Genomic DNA, 22,587 nt, shown 5'->3' on the forward strand with positions numbered 1-22,587 from the left:
GACCAACACAGACCCCTAAAGCCCAAAACCCGTCACGCAGACCTTTCCATCATCATGCCTACTCCATACACAGTGAGAGAGGCCGAATATATATCCTCTGTAATGACACACACACACACTCTCTCTCTCTCTCTATCTCTCTCAGCTCCTAAAACCCTAAACCAGCTGAAAGAAAACCAATCGGATCCGCCCCGCCCCGTTTTCTCCCAATGGAGACTCCGGCCGAGTCCCTCCTCTCCGTCGCCGGGTCGCTCTCCACTGCCTCCACTCGGCAGCGGGTTCGGATTTTCCGAGATCAAATTCCGGCCATTCTCGGCCGCTCCGGTTAGTTCTGAGCTCATCTCTCATTTCAGTTCACTTTAACTCGGTTCAATTCGTTAATGGAATCCATCACTGTTCATGCATACGTATATATATACGTGTTTAAAGTATCGTTTGTTCATTTCATTTTCGATATATCTATGAAGTTTTAAGTTCATTTTAGCTAGGTTGAAATGTTGAAGAACAAGTGAGTTGGTTAGGTGGTTGAATTCAAGAGTGTAAAGACTAGAGAGTAAGTTTTTAAATGAATAAAATAGTTGTAATCAAATCCGTCGAGTCTTTCGATTTCGACTGTTGTAAGTTGGCTGTTGTTACGTGGAAGTAGATGAAAGCCGGAGGTTGTGATTAGATAGTTGAATTCAAGTGTAGAGACTAGACAGTGAGTTCATCGATGAGTAAAATTTTCTCGGTGAAGTATGTATTTGTGTGATTCTTGGCAATTTATAAGCGCTACAAATGCGCATTGAGGCTTTCGAAACTTGTTAGAATGAGGATTTCGAGTTATGCAAGGTTAGTTTTGGAGAAATGGAGTGATGAGACGTTGGTATAGGTGATCAATTTTGTTTCCTTGTCGTTATGTGGAAGTAGATAAAAGCTGGAGGCTATGGGGTTATACATTGGTGCTGGGGGACGGTGAGTGTAAGTTGGACTGGGTTGTTGTGGAGGAATATAATTTTCACATATGATAGTATAAATATAAATTATAGTGATATTGTAGTATATCATATTGATATATTTGTTAGTGATATAAGTTTTCCATGTCGTTATTATAGTATATTATATAAATATTATAAAAAACTTTTACATATGATATAAATTTTATTTTATCTCTTACTGATCTTTTGTGTGAATATGAGGCAAAACATTTAGTGATACTGAGTGGTCGAATGTGTATATTACTGTGATTTAAGTAGCTAACCACACTCTTAAGTCTTAACGTAAATTATGTAATAGTGTGCAATTTTTCTCTGTGCAACATATGCTCTTGTTCTGAACTTCTTGTCATTTTTGAATTCTGCAGAAATATGTGTGGAGTCTGCATCATTGTTGGTAGATATAATATTTAAAACATTGTACATCTATGATGATCGTGGGTCCAAGAAAGCTGTCGATGGTATTATTACAAAATTTTTGCAAGAAGTGGCCTTCATGAAGAATTTCGCAGCAGTCCTTGTTCAGATCATGGAAAAAAATGTAAAGGTGCAATCACATGTTGGGGGCCACAGACTTCTCCAGTGGTCATGTCTTCTTCTTAGCAAGAGTAAGTTCATCACAGTTTCCAAGAGTGCATTCTGTAGAGTTGCCACAGTGCAGGCATCATTACTCCATATTGTTGTACAAAGATCTCTCTGTGAGCAACGGTCTTGCAAGAAGACAATTTATCACTTATTTTCTCAGGTTAGCACCATATATTTCCTATTTATTTTTAAAAGACGTTTCCTTTATCTGCCTTTCTTATTCTCTCATGACATAACATGTTTTTCATACCATTCTAGTCGCCAGACATCTACAAATTGTATATAGAGGAATTGACGGAAGCGCGCATCCCATACAAAGATAGTCCTGAATTATTAGGGTTCTTAATGGAATTCTGTAGTACCTCAAGAAAGTCATCTTCTTTGTTTGAGCAATTCAAGGTGAGTGATTATGTAATTAATAATCATGTATGACTAGTGCGGAGTTGTCTATTTTTTCCTTCAAAGTTGGTTGATCTGAGCATAATCAGCAGAACTTTAACATTATCCTCTGCCTTTTTACAGCCAACATTTCTTGATATATATCTCAAGGCAATTTTAAACGCAAAAGAAAAGCCGTCAAAGGGTCTTAGTGAAGCTTTTCGTCCACTTTGTCAACATATGTTGCATGAAGATTTTCAAAATGTTGTGCTCCCATCTTCTGTTAAAATGCTTAAACGCAACCCTGAGATTGTATTGGAATCAGTTGGGATACTATTGAAGTCAGTCAACCTTGATTTGAGCAAGTATGCTGTCGAAATGATTTCACTAGTCTTGCCACAGGCTAGGCATGCAGATGAAGGCAGGAGGGCTCCTGCTCTGGAAATAGTACGATGTCTGAGCCAAAATTCTAGTAATCCAGATATTATAGAAGCAATGTTCAATGCTATCAAATCTGTCATTGGAGGTTGGCTTCTTATCCTACTTGATTTTTTTTTTGGTGGGGGGGGGGAGGGGTTGGTAAAATAATTATAAAATGGAAAAGGCATATATGTTTCGAAGGTAATGGATGGGAGTGAGATGCAATCTTTCCCTTGTTTGGGTGTAGAGTTTCTTTGCCGGATGAGTGTGTGTGATGTGGAAATTTATGAAATTTACTGAAAGTCTCTTTCCTTTCCTATCCCACTCATTTGGACCCAGGACAATTGCTTCGGAGATCATGGCCATTTCACTTCTATTGCTTGAGTTAGCATCCAATCAAGGGCTTCTTAGAGCAGCCACCCCCACCCCCCCCCCCCCCCCCCCCCCCCCCCCCAATTTACTATCAGTTTCCTCCATCTCGTAGCTAGTGAATCAAAACAACTGATTATTATGGTTTTCTGCAGACCTGGAGGATGATGCATCTTTTTGAATTATGATTAAACTGGTCTTTTATATCTGGCTGCAGTAGATCTAACTCAATAGTTAACTATTTACAGGCTCAGAAGGAAGACTTACATTTCCTTACCAGAGAATTGGCATGATCAATGCACTGCAAGAATTGTGCAATGCTCCAGACGGGAAGCATTTTAATGGACTGTCTCAAACTTCATGCAGTTACTTGCGATCTTGTTACAAGGAGGATGGTAAATTGGACTTTGTGTTTTATTTTCTTTGAAGATCTCTTTAGATGTTTATTTTTGTCTGATCTTTCTTGTTTTCAGGCAACGAGGAGGTCAAGCTTTCAATTTTGTCAGCCTTAGGTTCGTGGGCAGCAAGATCTGCTGATGTTATTCAGTCAGATTTAATTTCTTTTTTCTCTTTTGGGCTTAAGGAAAAAGAAGCTCTAAGAAGGGGACATCTTCGTTGTCTGCGAACCATATGCAGGAATGCCGATGCTGTTCATCAGGTTAGCTGGTTGATTGTGTTTAATTTTCAGTGTTTTGTTCTCTTGTTCATGATATGGCCATTCCTTTCATGTTTTGGTGACATTTCAACTTTATTGTTTTCTTCACTGCAGTTATCATCATTACTGGAACCTCTCATTCAACTTGTCAAAACTGGTTTTACTAAAGGAGTTCAGCGTTTGGATGGGATATATGCCTTACTATTCGTTAGCAAAATTGCAGCAGTTGACATCAAATCAGGTTTTAATCTTATTTAGACTTGTTAGTAGTCATCTAAATTTAAAGAAAGTTTTGAACTTTTATTCTCAACTTCTAGTACGTATGTTCAACTTGATCTCTTACTCATTTGTCACTATTATCCTCAGAGGAGAACGTGGTGAGGGAAAAGATCTGGTCTCTGATATCTCAAAATGAGCCATCACTTGTTCCAATATCCTTGGTAGGTGGTCGCCAGACATTGAGTCTATATATATTTTTCTACTAATAGCCCTTGATAGAATAGTTGTATGGCTTGCACCACAGGCTTCAAAATTGTTGACTGAGGATTGCATGGCTTGTGTCGATCTTCTTGAAGTCTTGCTGATGGAACATTTGCAGAGGTTACTATAAATTTGCATGTACATAGTTACATTGGAATATTGTATTTTAATCATCACATGCTGAGTACTTTATTTTGTGTTCATGATAATAATATTATTTTCTTCATCATTCAGAGCGTTGGATTCCTTTTCCCTCAGATCACTGTCCCAGGTAAATAAACAATAATTTTTGATTTTTCACTCAATCTTTTTTAATCATATCTAAGCAGCTATTGGTGTGATGCAGTTGATAATTTATTGGTGTGATGCAGTTGATAATTTTTTTCATGTGCCACCCAAGTTGGGATGTTCGAAGAGTGGCTTATAACACTACAAAAAAGATAGTTCCTGCTGCCCCGCAAATAGCTGAACATCTTTTGATTGAATTTGCTACTTTCATGTCTATAGTTGAAGAGAAACATCGTATTTCAAAGTCAAGGTAAAAATTACTGTGGTTCATTGTTTTACCTTTTGGTTCCACTTGTTCTGTCTGAGAAGGCCATAATAGTTTTCTTGAACCGTGTGTGTAATATAATTTGAATGCTTAAATCTAAAAAGTCACACACACTTCCATTTTGAAGAGGAGGAACTATTTGCTTCTGTATACTGTAGAGCAAAAGCTAGAAATTAGTACATTTCTGTTCCTACTTTGTTTATTGTGTATCTGATAATGACCTTGTGCCATTGTTTGTTGTGAATCGTGATGCTTGTATCTTGGTCGAGTGCATATAAGGTTTTGATAATTGCATATCATTTTACTTCACTCTGACCTGGTTATGTTTACTGTTTAATTTTTGCTTCTATGTAGTGATACAGATAATTCAGGGGACTCCCAAGTACCGTTCCTTCCCTCAGTCGAGGTTTCTGTAAAGGCTTTACTTATTATTTCATCAGCGGCCCTACCTGCAGCTCCAAGTGCATCAATGCAAGTTTTATTCTGCGGACATCATCCGTACTTGGTTGGAACTGCAAAAAGAGATGTGGTTTGGAGGGTAAGTGTTTTCTGTGTTATTTGTTATTAACAGCTGGCGTTGTAATGCCTTTTTAGTTTAGCAGAGTTCTGAAGATTTTGAATTTGTTCAATAGTCTTAGTTTTTTTTATAATCCATAAACAGTGGGTCTGTAGAGAATGTAGTTAACCATTTTTACATTAATTACCTGATAATTGTCTGATAGTTTTGTTTCTTCTGATTGTTGCTTAGATCAGGTAAAACCAATTGTCACCCAATATGAACTTGCTTGAAGTTGCCTGATAGTTGTTAATTTTAAATGTATCAGATAACAAAATATCTGTTTAAGTAGAGTTGCATGCCTATATATGTGTTAATTCTAAGTACTTGTAGCCTTACTTTAGAAAATGCATCTTTTAGCTGACTAAATTCATTATTTTGTTTGTTTCTTTTTTCTTTCCCCAGAGGCTACATAAATGTCTGCATAGATGTGGTTTTGACATAAACAGCAATGTTTTGGCTGACATGGAGAATTTATGCAAGGTATGGTTTCATTTAATAATCGTAACATAGTTAATCATAAGGAGTGCTCTGGTTGTGGATGCCTCTTTGGTCTTTCATTATTCTTACCTACTTTCTTGTTACTCACATTGTCTTATAGATAACTACATTTGGCATTGTCAACTGGTGGTCTGGTTACTTGTTTTTCCAAAATGTAATGCTTCAGATGCACTGAAAGCCAAACAAATTGCTAAGTTATAAAATTTCTATGGATGCAAAGCAAATTTATTTTTATACTTATCGAACTAAGGATAATTTGATATCTTTATAAAGATTGTTGCCAAGTTTTTGACCAACATAAATGCCATATATCTACGTTTAAATTGTTATTCATTAAGTGGAACTGGTTGGATTTGATATGGGTCTGGAATATGTCTCTGCATAGTAGGTAGATGCTGTAGCTAAAGGGCGAGAAGTCTTGAAAAAAAGAAGCTAATTTATGTTGACTTTTCTCAAGTAGGGTTATCTGTTAAATTTAGTGAAGTATGCCTCTAGAATTTCGTTTTGCAAGTAGTTCAGTGAGTCTGGATTGGTGTTTAGAAAAAGGTAGGGTATTCAATTAATTTACATAACCTCTCGAGGTAATTATATTGTTTGCTCTTGGTGGCATTTCAGGGCCTACTGGAAACAATGTGGTTGTCCAGTACTACCACGTCAGAGCAGCAAGCAGCCATATCCTCATTGTCCACTCTGATGTCCATTGCACCTGGAGAAACGTATATGGAGTTTGAAAAGGTAACCTGCTATTATATTTCTCTATTTCAATGAATGTTATTTATTAGAACCACTGAGATCCTATTAGATACTTATTGGAGTTTGTTGTTTGTGACAGCACTTGAAACACCTTCCTTACCGATATTCACATGATTCACTTTCCGAAAATGATATTCGGGTTAGTTATAGTGCTAACGAGCACTAAAATCAATTGATATGTCTCCTAGATATCTACTATGTTTAGGTCTTGTAACTTATTTTCTATTTTCATCCGCATATGCTGTATCAGATATTTCACACTCCTGAAGGCATGCTTTCCAGTGAGCAAGGCGTCTACGTAGCCGAGTCTGTTGCTGCCAAGAACATGAAACAAGCGAAGGGCCGTTTTCGGATGTATGAGGACCTTAATGACATGGTATACAAATCTCTATGGTATATAAGAGCACGGGGACCTGATAATTTTTTTCCCTATTCTGATGCCATTCTTGCATTTTGATTTAACCAGGATAATGGTGGTTCTAATCACTCGGCAAAAGTTGAGCCAAGCAGTAAAACTGGGAAGTCGACAAAGAAACCTGGTAAGTGTTGGCCTATTTTCGGCGATATTTTTTTTACTAGATACTGTTTCTTTTAGCTTCATTACTACATTTGGTAGTAATATAATCACTGTTAACTTTTCTAGAGAAAGCAAAGACTGCTAAGGAGGAGGCACGTGAGTTACAACTTAAGGAGGAGGCTTCCATACGTGAGAAGGTTCGAGAAATACAGAAAAACCTGTCCCTAATGCTTAAAGCTCTTGGGGAAATGGCCATTGCAAATCCTGTTTTTGCACATAGTCGACTTCCTTCCCTGGTATGTGTTGTAGGAGCAGGCCTCTCTTTGGGTTATTCAAGTCATTTTACTACCACATATATAATAGATATGCTGAATATTGTGTGGTGTCTCTACTCTCTCTCTCTCTCTCTCTCTCTCTCTCTCTTATGAAACTTAACCTTAATCTGATATTAGGTTAACTATGTCGAGCCATTACTAAGGTCACCAATTGTCAGCGATATCGCGTATGAGGCTATGGTGAAACTTTCTAGATGTACTGCCCCCCCTCTATGTAATTGGGCCCTTGACATTGCTACTGCTTTGCGCTTAGTGGTGACTGAAGAAGATCGTCTTCTCTTGGATATGATTTCATCACTTGGGCAAGGGGATGCCGATGATAGACCATCTTTGAGTCTCTTTGAGCGAATTATTAACGCCCTTTCTGTGTCTTGTAAATCGGGACCCCTTCCTGTTGATTCCTTCACTTTTATCTTCCCTGTAAGTTCTCCTACATTTTTGTTTGTTACATGAGATCCCATACTTTACCATAAGACATATTCAGCTCAATGGGAATTCTTTTTGCTAATGTCTGATTTTTTCTGTCAGATAATGGAGCGAATTCTTTTAAGCTCTAAGAAGACTGGGCTTCATGATAGTGTGCTTCAGATTATTTATATGCACATGGACCCCCTCTTACCGCTCCCTAGGCTTCGAATGATTTCAGTTACGCATTTCTTCCTTATGACACTAGTCAAATTAGTCTATTTTCATGGTTTCTATATTATTATATTGTTGTTATGTCTCATTTATTTCATTTCTTTTAACAGGTTCTTTATCATGTTCTTGGTATTGTACAAGCTTATCAGACCTCTATTGGACCTGCATTGAATGAGCTGTGTCTTGGTCTACAGCCAGATGAAGTTGCACCGGTATGCTGTTTCCATTCTACTTATAATTTCTGCTTTGATGTGCTTTCAGAGTACTAATCTGACAGTGTTTCTTCAGGCTTTATACGGGGTTTATGCAAAAGATGTTCACGTTAGAATGGCCTGTCTAACTGCTGTCAAATGCATTCCTACTGTTGCCAATCGGTCTCTTTCTCAGAATGCTGAGGTCGCTACAAGTATTTGGATTGCTTTACATGATCCAGAAAAGGTTTGGTTGACTAAGTACTTCTTTAAATTGTCTACTGTTTTGCGCATACCTTTTTCTTTTACCCTTTATCCATATTGTTCATATATAGTTCGTGCAACAAGAGCTAGCCAAAGTACTGCCCCAATCTTACATATTGTAATCAAATGGCTACTCATTTTTTGATTTTCCTGATTTTTGGCAAGGATGGCCCCATTACTCATAGTTTACCCCTTTAGCTCATAAGAGTCATACAAGTTGTTAACTGAAGGCATTATCCAATTGCCTTGCCAATAAGTCTTTTTCTGCTTGGCCTCATTTATCTTAGATAGATAGCTCATGCACTGTATTTGCTTGATGCTATTGTCAGTCGGTTGCAGAAGCTGCAGAGGATTTGTGGGATCGCTATGGAAACAATTTTGGGACTGACTATTCAGGCCTTTTCAAAGCACTTTCTCATATCCATTATACTGTCCGTTTTGCTGCTGCAGAGGCATTAGCTGCTGCTTTGGATGAATCTCCTGATTCTATACAGGTACATAGATTTGAACTTATTCTTGATGATGATGATAATGGTTATGCTTAATATTATGATTATTATATTGTTATTGTTATTATTATTATTATTATTATTATTATTATTATTATTATTATTATTATTCGAAGAGGAGTCTGAATATGGCGTTCTTGTAACTCAGGAATCCCTTTCTACTTTATTCTCCCTGTATATCCGTGATGCTGGTTTGACTGAGAACAATGTCGACGCTGGTTGGCTGGGAAGACAGGGTGTAGCTTTGGCATTGCATTCTTCTGCTGATGTACTGAGAACAAAAGACCTTCCTGTTGTTATAACATTTTTGATTTCAAGAGCATTGGTAAGATTTGCAATGCCGTTCTTTGAAATATGAATGGTACTGTCCATTGATATGAGATATTCTAGTCCTCAGTTTTGTCAATGCTTCTTAATCTGCAGGCAGATCCTAATGCTGATGTTCGGGGGAGAATGATTAATGCTGGCATTATGATTATTGATAAGCACGGACGAGATAATGTTTCCTTGCTATTTCCTATCTTTGAGAACTACCTGAACAAAAAGGTTGTTCTCCATTTTTATCTTGTGATGGCAGTAAAATATCACGTATGAGCTTTATGCATGTCCCATGCAAAGCCCTTTATGCTACTGTCAGTTTAACTTATGAAATAAATGATTTTCCAGGCATCGGATGAGGAGACATATGATTTGGTACGTGAGGGTGTTGTTATTTTCACTGGAGCATTGGCAAAACATTTGTCAAAGGTGAGTTTTATTGTACTTTTCTTTCTTCAGCCTTTTTCTTTTTGTGAGATAGCCTTAGCAATTCTGGATTTTACAATTTACATGCATCTTCAATTCATACTGTTGCAGGATGACCCAAAAGTACATGTTGTTATAGAGAAGTTGTTGGATGTGTTGAATACTCCATCAGAAGCTGTTCAGCGGGCGGTTTCAACATGCCTTTCACCATTAATGCAATCAAAGCAAGTATGACAATAACTCAAATACAGTTATCGTTTGGATCCTTATCAATTTTTACTGATCTTATTTGTTTTATATAAAAAGAACCAAACTTGATTAAAAAAAAGTGAAATTATACAGTGTACAAATTCAATTACAGCTACCGTTTGGATTGAAGCCTTAAAAGTCACACTTGTTTGCTTTTATATAAGATTTCGTTTAGCGTGGGACATACATGTATGTACTCATTGTATAAACTCACTACAGAAAACACTATGCCCAGTCTATGTATGTACTCATTGTATAAACTCACTACTCATTCCTAAGCAGTCTTTGAAGATACTAGCATACAAGTGGTTGTTTGAGTAAAACTGACAGCATTAAAATAGGAGTGCGGTTGTCCTATTAGATCAATATTGACCTTTGTTTGCCACATTTGTTGTTCATACATTCATTATTGAAGAGGAAAGCTAATTTGATTTTTTCCCTGTACAAGAATGATGGCCAAGCTCTTGTTTCACGGATTTTGGATCAATTAATGAACAGTGAAAAGTATGGTGAACGCCGTGGAGCTGCTTTTGGGCTTGCTGGAGTAGTCAAGGGATTCGGTATTTCTTCTTTGAAGAAATATGGAATTGTGAATATTCTACAAGAATGTCTTGTTGATAGGTTGGTGTTATAACTGGCTTTTAAAAAAGGCTATATTGAGTGTATTCTTAAAAAGTTGGATCAGATATACTGCTGGTCATTGAATGATAATATGTTACAACTGTTAATTTGCAGAACTGATCTTTTGTCTACTGTATATCACTTTATAGTGGATGGTAGGACATACACCCCAAATTGTTCTTTCTCTCCTAATATTACACAAAAATATGTTTGGAGCTCTCCTTAATTTTAGATAATGTGCCGCACTTTTCTCAGCATTTAAGGTTTGAGAATGAATTTAATGTTTAGGCAGATTAGTCTGAAAGTAATAACAGATTTGTGCTCTTTGAGGAGGGAATGGGCCTAAGGTTGTGCAATTGTTTAGGCAGATTAGTCTGAAAGTAATAACAGATTTGAGAGCATAAGTTTGGGATGTAGTGGACTTCTTAGGGATAATGTTGTTCTGTGGGCTTGCTTTCACTGTGTATTCTTCTTTTTGTTTATGCGGAATATGGATTGAGAAGACACTATCTGATTTAATTAGTAGTCTTATTCTTCTTGTTGAATCTATTTTGCACTAGTTGAGTCATGCTTTGTTTCGATGTTTATTACAGGAATTCTGCAAAACGTCGTGAAGGGGGTTTACTTGGATTTGAGTGTCTGTGCGAAACACTTGGAAAATTATTTGAACCGTAAGTGAATAGTTTTTATTTTTGTAAGACCAACAAGTGATTTTCCCAGATGGTAAATTAATACACATTTGACCTCCCCCCCACTCTCCCCCAATTTCTTTTCCGTGCAGGTATGTTATACAAATGTTGCCACTACTGTTAGTTTCATTTTCCGATCAAGTTGTTGCAGTTCGTGAAGGTGCTGAGTGCGCTGCTCGTGCAATGATGTCTCACCTTACTGCTCAGGGAGTGAAACTGGTTCTTCCATCTCTTTTGAAGGTATTAATTTGCTGCCAAAATCATAGCTGTCCAATATATGTCTTTTTTTCTTTTAGTTCTGAAAAATTTCACTATTTGAATCTCACGTTTTTTTAGTTAAAAGTTCATGTAACTTCATCCTCTTAATATATAAAGCCACTCTTGCACTTTGATCCATGGGACATTATCTGATTGCAAACTTCTGGAATGCAAAAGTGTATCATCATGATAATTTATTCAATTTTTCTTTTGGCCTTTTAGCAATGCCTCAAACAGTTGACCATAATTTATCTACTATTTGAGAGTTTTATCTTCTGCGGACTGCTGGTTCTCTATCAGCTTCTAGTAGTATCTGATCCATCTTCTTCAAAGAAGGCAGTTTTCGTTCTTTCCACGATATTATGTTGTTGCTTTAGTCCTGCTCAGTATCAAGTGATGAATATTTTGTATGGGAACCGCATATAAACAGGGTCTTGAAGATAAAGCGTGGCGAACAAAGCAAAGTAGTGTTCAACTGCTTGGTGCTATGGCCTATTGTGCTCCTCAGCAGCTGTCTCAGTGTCTCCCTAGGATTGTACCAAAACTAACTGAGGTTTGTCTTTATTAACATTATTGTCTGTTACCTTGTCTTGGACAGAAATGTAACTACAGTATATGCTTATTGCCTTGTGATTTATTCTCTGCTATTTTGTTGCAGGTTTTAACAGACACCCACCCTAAAGTTCAGTCAGCAGGACAAACAGCACTTCAACAGGTTTTTAGATTGTCCTGTGATTTGTTACCTCTGTTTCTTTATAATTATTATTCCCAATTTATAATCTTTTTTCTGACAATTTGTAGGTTGGGAGCGTAATAAAGAATCCCGAGATAGCTTCATTGGTCCCTACTCTTCTTCTGGGTCTTGCAGATCCAAACGACTATACAAAATATTCTCTGGATATTCTCTTGGGAGTAAGTATTACAAAACAAAACCGTTTTTTTTTTCCGTCTGGTGTATCAGTGTATGTTGTTTAGTTATTGACTATTATTATTAATTTATCTGAATACTTATGAATTTTTCAGACAACATTCATCAATTCAATTGACGCTCCTTCACTTGCGCTCTTGGTGCCTATAGTACATAGAGGGCTAAGGGAGAGGAGTGCAGAGACTAAAAAGAAAGCAGCCCAAATTGTTGGCAACATGTGTTCGCTAGTTACAGAGCCAAATGATATGATTCCGTACATAGGGCTGCTTCTTCCTGAAGTGAAAAAGGTATAATTTTGTAATATTTTTAGAATTGTCTTGTGTTATAACTGTTTTACTGATTATTTCTTCCATCAAAAACAGGTTCTTGTGGATCCAATTCCAGAAGTTAGGTCAGTTGCTGCAAGGGCCCTCGGATCCCTCATAAGGGGATTGGGTGAAGATCATTTCCCAGATCTTGTTCCCTGGTTGATGGATACACTTAAATCAGATAATAGTAATGTTGAGCGATCTGGAGCTGCTCAAGGGTTAAGTGAGGCAAGTGTATCACCTCTCAAAATGAAAACAACTTCTTTCTATCTTTGCTTAAACTTCTATTGTGATCATTTATTGGGTACTTGCTGACTAAGAAAAGTTTAAGTCGGTTCTCTTATATGAACATTCCTGTGTTGGGTGTTGTAGCCAGATTAAATGTTATTTGGTAAGTTCAAAACGGATAGATTCAGTGGTAGGATTAAGCTTGGTTTGCTGTTGATAGTTGAGATGGTAAATTTATTACTTCTCATCATCATATATATGATGTGCTTGAATAGTTAATATAGTAAATATATTATTTCTTATTATCATATATAAATGATGTGATATAATTGTGAATTTTTGCTTTTACTTGTAAGTGAAATAATGGGTGGCAGTTGTGTAAAATGCAACCACTTTCTTGGATCAAACCTTTTATTATAAGGAGGTTTTTCAGAAGTAATTATATTTCTCCCTTTTGCTTTAATGGGCATTTGCTTATGTTAGGACTTAGGAACTATATGACTATTTGAAATATAATCCTTGAGTCAAAACCTACCTTCAGATATCCATCAGATAACCATGTTGCTTGTTCCTGTACGTGTATTATGCATCTTCCAATACTGACGTGTTAAAATTTTTCCGTTGGAATTTCAAGAAAAAGAGTTTTGTTTCTTTTAACAATCTAGTGCTCTTATAAATACATTGAAAGTTTTTGGTTTTCTTGTTATCTTTTTTGAATTGTTGGCTAAGACATAATCAACTTCCAATCCAGGTATTAGCTGCACTTGGGACTGAGTACTTTGAACATGTACTTCCGGATGTCATCCGAAATTGTTCTCATCAAAAAGCATCTGTGCGTGACGGGCATTTGACGTTGTTCAAGGTGAGGTCAATATGTTGTAAACTATGTTAGCCCTTTCCTGCAATGTTTTATTCACTGGCTCTGTTTAACGTTTTCCTAAACTCTTTGTAGTACTTACCAAGGTCCATAGGTGTTCAATTCCAGAATTATTTACAGAAGGTGCTGCCTGCTATTATAGATGGTTAGTACACTTTCTAATGTGGTTTTCTAATTAGGTGTCAAATATATGGTAGTATGCATCACTATATGATCTTTATGCTCCATTCAAACTCATTGTGCTGAATACTCATATAGGTCTTGCTGATGAAAATGAGTCTGTACGTGAAGCGGCACTAGGTGCGGGACATGTTCTGGTTGAGCATTATGCGATAACGTAAGCACTCTTGATTAATTATTGTTGAAAACTAAAGAACTCACATGGAGTGTGCTTCTATGATTGTAACTAGTGGTTCTAGGGTTTAGAAACTTTATTTATTTTGGTTGATCATTGGAAAATGAGCAACACAAAGGGACTGGCCCCTCTCCCATCCCCTAAACCCCATAATCTGAGTGAGTGTGGATTTCAATTTCTACCCAAGGAAAGCTGTTTGTACCATTTGTATGGTTGGCTATCAGAATTGGATTTGTAATTGGTCCAGTATCGGAATCTGGAAGGTTTTGAAACTATGAAAGCCAAGCATGTTGTGAGTACTTGAGTCGTGAGTCTTGTAGGGATTTGGGCTTACTCATTTTGGAGTGAGAAGCCTTTTATGTGTTGAGATGGTTGCCTGCTCTATTAATGTTGCCATGATAGTTTTCATCTGATAGCTTGCGTATTGTTTTCAGGTCTTTACCTTTGCTCCTACCTGCCGTTGAGGATGGTATCTTTAATGATAGTTGGCGAATTCGACAAAGCTCTGTGGAATTATTGGGTGATCTCTTATTTAAGGTAAACTCATGTCAGGCTCTTTCAGTTTCCCTTTCTTCGAGATTTGATTTCTACGATAGAGCCTGTAATTTATCATGTTATTTATGTAGGTCGCGGGTACTTCTGGAAAAGCTTTGCTGGAGGGTGGCAGTGATGATGAAGGTGCTAGTACTGAAGCACAGGGCCGGGCTATCATTGAGGTTCTTGGAAGGGATAAGCGTAATGAAATTCTTGCTGCATTATATATGGTTCGAACTGATGTGAGCCTATCAGTGCGTCAGGTAGTGAGAGTAATTTATTTCAGGAATGTGTTCTTTTGTCTTATTTGTGATCATGTTGGACCCCAAATCAAGTTCTCCTTTTTCATTTCAGGCTGCATTGCATGTATGGAAAACTATAGTGGCAAATACCCCAAAAACTCTTAAGGAAATAATGCCAGTTCTCATGAACACTCTAATTACCTCTCTTGCATCATCATCCTCTGAAAGGCGGCAGGTTGCTGCACGTGCACTGGGCGAGCTTGTCAGGAAGCTTGGTGAGAGGGTGCTGCCATTAATCATCCCAATTTTATCCCAAGGGTTAAAGGACTCTGACACCAGTAGACGACAAGTGAGAGAATTATTTCTGTTTTTTTTAAATACTTTCATTGATTGGTTTTGAAAAAACAGTTGACAGTAAATTTTTTCACCCTGATAATTTAGAGTTAACTTGTTGACAGTTGTGTTGATTAGAAGTTGTTTCTTGTGACTCACAGGGTGTGTGCATTGGTTTGAGTGAAGTAATGGCAAGTGCAGCTAAAAGCCATTTGTTGAGTTTCATGGATGAACTGATTCCAACCATTCGAACTGCCCTATCAGATAGGTATTTCATTTTATTATATTTGAGTTTTTATCTTAGTAAATTGCCGTGATCTTGTTCCTGTGTAAATCTGTAATTTTATTTGCTAACAGCATGCCCGAAGTTCGTGAGTCTGCTGGAATAGCATTCAGCACTCTTTACAAGGTGCTTCCTATTTTTTGGTTGTTTCTTATTGTTTGTTGTTTCTTATAACTTATTTTCAGTATTTTTTGAATTGATACTGTTATTAATGTTATATGTCACAATGTAGAATGCTGGTATGCAAGCAATTGATGAAATTGTTCCAAGTCTTTTGCATGCATTGGAAGATGATCAAACTTCTGATACTGCACTTGATGGTCTCAAACAAATCTTAAGGTGAAAACCCCTCTTACATTTACTGTCTCTTACTTGCTCGTTTTACCCCTTGAATAATTTGGTACTCATTGGTTCTAAGTTGCTCCATTTTTCTCTTTTAGTGTCAGGATTACTGCGGTTTTGCCCCACATTTTGCCCAAGCTTGTTCAGCTTCCATTAACGTGTGTTTTCTTCTCTCAAAGTAATTGTGTTAAATACCTGATTTAGTCCTACATGTTTACTGACTATTTTACAAATTTAGTGCATTTAATGCACATGCTCTTAAAGCTGTCGCTGAGGTTGCCGGGCCTGGTCTTAACTTTCATCTTGGTACTGTTCTTCCTGCATTACTCACTGCCATGGGTGTTGATGAAGAGGTATGCGCTTGGGATGTAATTCAAGTAATATTTTAATTGCTTGTGGAAACAATTTTATATGCGTTTTTTTACCTCCTGGATTGGTTTGACACTCTGTTATTGAGTGCATCATTTTGTCTATAAACAATGAGTTGCTAGATGTTATGATGACTAATGGTCCACTTGGAAATGTTAGGATGTTCAAACATTGGCAAAAGAGGCTGCTGAAACTGTGGTTTTGGTTATAGATGATGAAGGTGTTGAATTTCTTACATCTGAGCTTCTTAGAGCTGTCAGTGATAGTCAGGTATGTACTTGATAAATTGTCATTTCAATGATGGATCTCTCTCTCTCTCTCTCTCTCTCTATATATATATATATATATATATATATATAGGATGGTTATCAGATGCGGACGTCCGTACCTTGCGGATCCCAGGACCGCAACGACGGCGCGGATGGTGCCGGCTGTGCTCCCCCCTCCCGGTGCTCCTGTCTGTGCCAGCCGGAGCTGCAGCACCGGCCCATGGCGGCCGGAATCTTGAAATTTATGAACGGTGCCCAAAAACTTGAAATTTCCAGAAATTTCGAGATTCCGGCCGGCACTGCAGCTCCGGCTGGCACAGACAGGAGTGCCGGGAGGGGGGAGTGCGACGGGCACCATCCGCGCCGTCGTTGCACGTCGCCGGAATCGGCGAATCCGCACCTGAAACAGCTTAAATATATATATATATATATATATATATATCTGCGTGTCACTACTTTCTTATGATTAATTGCTGTATCTCACCCTTTGTTGCTGTTCACATGGTTTCAGGCGTCAATTAGAAGAAGTTCTGCGTATCTTATCGGCTATTTTTTCAAAAACAGTAAATTATATTTGGTTGATGAAGCGCCAAACATGATATCTACCTTGATCGTCTTGCTCAGTGATTCTGATTCTGCAACTGTGGCAGTATGCTCTATTCATATTTCAGGTTCTGTTGTTATATACTTGTATCATATAGAGAACAGTTTATATAAGATTCTGTTCTACAGGTTTCTTGGGAAGCATTGTCGAGGGTTGTAAGTTCAGTCCCCAAGGAAGTACTTCCTTCATATATTAAGTTAGTACGAGATGCTGTGTCGACTTCCAGAGATAAGGAGCGTAGGAAAAAGAAGGTGTGCAAGTAGTTTAGATTGCCGAATACTGTAGATGTTTTAGGTCATGTTTACATATGGGATAATGGGTGGTAGTCTAGATGCTTTTATTGAAAAATCTGTTAATCTGATGGTATATGTATATTACCTTGCAGGGAGGACCAATTGTCATACCTGGACTTTGTTTACCAAAAGCACTCCAACCATTGCTTCCAATATTTCTCCAGGTTTGGCGGCTATACTTTTTTTCTGCAGATACACTTTCAAATAATCAGCAATATCAGTCTTCTAGTTACTAGTTATATTGCATGATGTCACATTTTTTGTATTGGACAAAAACTAAGGAAGTTGTCATGCCCAATAGTTTTAAAGGTGAAGCTGCAAGCTCAGGTTTGAAAAGTGGGAAGGCCTTAACAAAGTGACTTTTTTCAAGTAAAAGAAATAATTTGTTCAGAATAAGAAATGGAACAGCAGCCACTTAAATTGCGTGAAGCATATATGCTTTTAATGCACAAATAGTTTGCTTTCTTTGAAAGTTTGAATAAGGTCGAAAATCCTTCTATGGGCTAGGCAATCTTAGCCTTACAAGTACATTCCATTTTCCTACACAATCTGTCCTATGGAAATCGATCTTGCGTGCTTGCTTTCTTGCACACGAAGGCCATGCGGTTGTAACTTCACAACAATTTTTTTTTGTGTCAGTTGTTTTGGGGAGGAGGAATTCAATAAGGAACCTTGGTGGTGGGGTTAAATGTTCTTAAGCCCTAAAACTACTTGACCAAATAATGCATTTACTACACCGTTACATTGGTTTTTCCTGTTTTTCCTGCCTGCAAAATAAATAAATAATTGGAGTTTGTAGGGAGGGCATTTTGTTTCTTGAGTAGGGCAGCTTATAAATAGCTTCCGTCTTTTTAAGATTCACCCGTTCTTTAATCGTATACTGTGTTAGAGAAAAAAAAAAACATTCTCAAGAAAAAATTGTTTTACAAAAGAATCCATTAATCTATCAGCCACAATTAGTTAAGATATCAAAGTTGAACCTAATGGCTGCATCTGTTTTGCTCTTTCTTTGTGTATATATCCTGCAAACCTAGGCAGGATTTTCTTGTAGGATGAATACGTCTTGTTGTCCCTCTTATAACTTCTATTTTCCCTGGGATGGCTGGAAGTAACTTTGGATTTCTAGGTTGACATGAGTAGTTTTATTGCATTTATAGCCGGCTTTTTCGCATTTTGAAATGATTTTTAACTTTATCTATTTTCTTTTGGGAACTAATTTTTTTGTACATATGTATACTTTAGGGTTTAATAAGTGGATCTGCTGAACTGAGAGAGCAAGCAGCACTGGGTCTTGGAGAATTGATTGAAGTGACTAGTGAAAAGGCACTCAAAGAGTTTGTTATACAAATTACAGGGTATGTTGTTTTTTTAATCATATAGAATATATATATATATATATTTTTTTTCTTTTGAAAATGAATGAGGCCTATCTATATAAGAGCCTCGCTTATAGAATAGTTTGTTACCCTTAAATTTAATTTTGACCTTATAAATGATTCTTTTAAAGTTAAGAAGGTGATTTTCATATGAGTTATGATCATATTTCTGTGTTGTTGAGATCAATATATTGTGCAATCCAAACTCTAAATGATCCGATAACAGTGATATCCTTTCTCTAATTTATATTTTATATTATTTTCTTTAATATATTGTGCACAAAATTTAACAATCTGACAAAATTTTTTTTACATGACTGTAGGCCTCTTATCCGGATAATAGGTGACCGGTTCTCATGGCAGGTGAAGAGTGCTATTTTATCTACCTTGACAATCATAATCAGAAAAGGTGGGATGGCTTTGAAGCCATTTCTTCCACAGCTTCAAACAACATTTGTCAAGTGTCTACAGGATAACACAAGGTTAGGTTGGAGTAATGCAGTCCTTTACCATGTATAATTATAGGCTCATCTGGCTTACCAGATCTTTTGCTACTGCAGAGTTGTTCGCTCTAGTGCTGCGCTTGCACTTGGAAAGCTTAGTGCTTTAAGTACCCGGGTGGACCCTCTTGTTGGAGACCTCCTGTCCAGTCTGCAGGTGATTGTTAATTAGGAATTTAGGATCTTTGATGCACCTATATTCCAGAACCTGACTGTATAATTGATATGATTTCACCGTTCAGGCTTCAGACAGTGGGGTTCGGGAGGCAAGTTTGTCTGCTTTAGAAGGTGTCCTAAAGTTTGCTGGGAAGAGCGTGAGCAATGCTGTTAGAACTCGTGTCTACTTGCAGCTTAAGGATATGATTCATCATGATGATGACGAGGTTCGAATATCTGCTGCAAGCATCATGGGTATCATGGCCCAGGTATGCGGTGAATAACTAAGGAACTGTCCGATATTTCTTTCCTGTCCTGTTGAACTCTGATCCTTTGATATGTATTTAACTCTTTCTTACTCATGATGTTCAAGAGTTCGTATTGTCAACATGTTGTTTTGAAGGGAAGTCCTATACATATAAATTGTGCTCCTATAGACATTTTGAAACTTTTGATAAAAAGGACATTTTGAACTCATATACATATAAACTCTATTGTGGCACCGTAAGCGTGCAAGCTCACTATTAGCCATTCAGTTACTTGTGGAGTATCTGCTACTCCATGAACACTAATAAGCCACAGTGGTAGGTTCATGAAGTTGCTCTCTTTACAAGTGATACGGCTGTTCTTTCTAAGTTGGATTACAGCTTATATACATACTCTTCAGACGTCGGTGATGTCTGATTTCTAATCTGGTAATAGGAAATGGAGGCGAGTATGAAAAATAGTCGGTAAATATACAAAATTGATGAGAAAAGTTGAACTGTTTTTAAAAATCACCCAAGATTTGGTAGGCCACTACATCATCAGATTTTTCACCTAGTGTAAATTGATTCTCTGATTATCTAAATGATTCACTGGCTTGGCCTCATGACTGTGCTCAGTTATTATGTGATTTAGTGCTGTTTTCTTTTACTAACTTTATAACTGATCATTTGTAGTATGTCGAAGATACCCAGCTGACTGAGCTGCTTCAGGAACTATCAAGTTTTCCATTGTCACTTCCCTGGTCTTCTAGGCATGGTTCTGTACTTACAATTTCATCCATGCTCAAGCACATCCCATCCACCATTTGTGCCTCTCCAGTGTTTCCGTCTATCCTGGGCCAGCTTAAAGCTGCTTTGAAAGATGAGAAGGTAGTTTATTCAAGGAGTTATTGTTTTTTTCTCTTCATTCTTAGCATGCTTTGCAAACTAGTGACACAACTTTCTTTGACACAGTTCCCTCTTCGTGAATCTTCGACCAAGGCATTTGGGAGACTTCTCGTGTATAAAGTCCAAAGTGACCCGTCCAATACCTCAGTACAATTAGATATTATATCATCTTTAGTCTCAGCATTGCGTGATGATTCCAGTGAAGTCAGAAGAAAGGCGTTATCTGCTCTGAAGGCAGTTTCGAAGGTATTTTTGTGTTTGCAAATTATGAAATTTTGTATTCTTCATATTATCAAGATTTCATTTATCGCAATTTGCATTGCAGGAAAGTTCTTCACCTATTGTGGCCCATATGAACATTATTGGACCTGCACTGGCTGAATGTTTGAAAGATGGAAGTACGCCTGTGCGACTTGCAGCAGAAAGATGTGCTCTGCATGCCTTCCAATTGACAAAAGGTAATTTCTTCTGCTCGCCTTGTATAATGCAAAGACTTGTAATCTTATCAGTGATCCAGTTTTTGAAGTAATGAGATGCGGATGTGATGTTTTTGTTTAATGTTTTGCAGGTCCGGAAAATGTTCAAGCTGCTCAAAAGTTCATCACAGGCTTAGATGCCAGACGAATATCAAAGCTTTCGGAACACAGGTATATTGGTCCTCTTAAAATATTTCTCTTACGTCTGTGGCTTTGTTAACAGTTAATTGTTCCGGTAGACATTTGATTTATCTCTTCACTGGCTTCACCTGTTTGTTGCATCTGAAATGCAGTGATGATAGTGAAGGTGAGGATGACTCGACAAGTGGCTGAAAATGAGTCGCTTTGTGACCAATAATTTTTGCCCTCAAAAGTGGAACTATAGAAAATACTAAGACAATTGCGGTCATACAGAGAAAACAGTCCTGGATACCCAATTTTTCTCACTTGGGTGTTATAAATTCAATGTAATCGTCAGTTGGATTACTTGGATACCATCTTGGATCATGTATAGAATGAAGCCATGAAGGCACAGCGGAACCAATCCCATTTTGAAATCTGTATCTTTCATATATGTTCATAGTGTAATGATCTTTTGCAATTAAGCTACTTCATTTTCGAGTTTTACAACAATCTTTTGGATCCTGAGTTTTTATAAACATTAGCACAATACCACTTATGGCATCTTACAACCGCTAGGTTGATCACTCCATTTCATTTCCTTTGCTCCCTGAGTGCTCACTCTACAGCGGACATGGATACTATCTGAGATGAGAGGTAGATTGGGAACTACTTTGAGGTCTTACCATCGCGTAAGAGTTTTGCACTTTTGACCAGGACTGAACGGTTTCTCATTGATGGCTGACTGAGCAATACACCAAGGTTTCCTAATTTGAGCATACACCGTCTACTAATGATACTTTTAATCACAGATTATTGTCCTAACATTGTTGGCAACTTTGTACCTACAAAGTCGTGAGTATATTGGTCGGTTATTAAGGGTCTTCAGAGTTTGGACAGTTTTGCCTGAAGTGTTCCTTATATGTTGCCGAACAATGAGACTAGCCGGAATTCTACTTGTCTAAGAGTGTTCATGGCAGGATTGATGGTAACGGTGTGTTTCACCAACTTTTACTTTCGGATCTCATTCTTTTTAGGCAAGTCATCTATTTGGTATGGTTACTTGACTTCCATAGTTCTATTGAAGAAAAAGGAGACACAAAAAGGAAGCAAAATGTCAATGCTTATTTCATAGGTGGTGTTCTCTTGCTTAGCTAAAGGGTTTCGCCACCTCCATAATTCATATGATATCTTACCTTAGCCGTCAAATTTCATAAGCTAGGTCAGTGACATTTTGGTAAAATCAAAGAGTTGGACAGTTAGGTGAAACTTGTTTGATCCAATTCTTGCCTTGGAAGCGAGAACAATGAACAAAGACTACAATGCCCTTCGACGGAGGCCGGGTTCTGAATTTGTGATATGGGTGGCCAAGCCACCACAGTTGAGTAGACAGATACCAAATACATGTACAGGCTATTAATTTAGAGGTAGCTAGCATAATTTATCATCAAGAACATTGGACCCTCCACAATAGTGCTGTCCTTGTCCAATTTAATCATTTGGTGTTAACAACAATGAGTACGATTTTTACACTCGGGAATCTATCCTTGCTCATATGATTGAGTTGAAGGAGATCTTGACTTTCATGGGGTATTTATGT

General features: G+C 37.5%; 1 protein-coding gene across 1 annotated transcript; it reads left to right on the forward strand.

Moving 5' to 3' along the window:
- The first annotated feature begins 132 nt into the window (after positions 1-132).
- Positions 133-21,500, forward strand: LOC126801044 (protein ILITYHIA). Its single transcript, XM_050528497.1, has 59 exons — positions 133-324; positions 1,343-1,719; positions 1,818-1,958; positions 2,082-2,463; positions 2,975-3,121; positions 3,200-3,384; positions 3,496-3,622; positions 3,748-3,821; positions 3,905-3,981; positions 4,096-4,132; positions 4,233-4,399; positions 4,769-4,952; positions 5,376-5,453; positions 6,087-6,206; positions 6,304-6,363; positions 6,475-6,600; positions 6,691-6,763; positions 6,868-7,037; positions 7,194-7,496; positions 7,605-7,721; positions 7,826-7,927; positions 8,004-8,153; positions 8,500-8,664; positions 8,828-9,004; positions 9,103-9,225; positions 9,346-9,426; positions 9,535-9,651; positions 10,121-10,293; positions 10,887-10,964; positions 11,075-11,222; positions 11,671-11,793; positions 11,899-11,955; positions 12,042-12,152; positions 12,264-12,455; positions 12,531-12,704; positions 13,456-13,566; positions 13,657-13,726; positions 13,840-13,918; positions 14,371-14,473; positions 14,563-14,733; positions 14,825-15,061; positions 15,207-15,313; positions 15,403-15,454; positions 15,561-15,667; positions 15,769-15,828; positions 15,909-16,023; positions 16,199-16,309; positions 16,820-16,957; positions 17,041-17,163; positions 17,298-17,369; positions 18,448-18,560; positions 18,905-19,063; positions 19,142-19,238; positions 19,324-19,506; positions 20,179-20,373; positions 20,458-20,637; positions 20,717-20,849; positions 20,960-21,038; positions 21,161-21,500. Exons 1-59 carry the CDS (start codon positions 210-212, stop codon positions 21,198-21,200), a joined length of 7,866 nt encoding a protein of 2,621 aa, XP_050384454.1. The 5' UTR covers positions 133-209; the 3' UTR covers positions 21,201-21,500.
- Positions 21,501-22,587: the final 1,087 nt, after the last annotated feature.

The sequence above is a fragment of the Argentina anserina genome, chromosome 6 (genome assembly GCF_933775445.1).
Source record: "Argentina anserina chromosome 6, drPotAnse1.1, whole genome shotgun sequence".
NCBI lineage: Eukaryota > Viridiplantae > Streptophyta > Magnoliopsida > Rosales > Rosaceae > Argentina > Argentina anserina.

Excerpts from the sequence above, each read along its gene's own strand:
- LOC126801044 (XM_050528497.1), top strand. The coding sequence starts at position 210 with ATGGAGACTCCGGCCGAGTCCCTCCTCTCCGTCGCCGGGTCGCTCTCC. Across the intron at positions 3,623-3,747 it reads AGCAGTTGACATCAAATCAG|AGGAGAACGTGGTGAGGGAA; the intron begins GTTTTAATCTTA and ends TATTATCCTCAG. Across the intron at positions 11,956-12,041 it reads GACAAACAGCACTTCAACAG|GTTGGGAGCGTAATAAAGAA; the intron begins GTTTTTAGATTG and ends GACAATTTGTAG.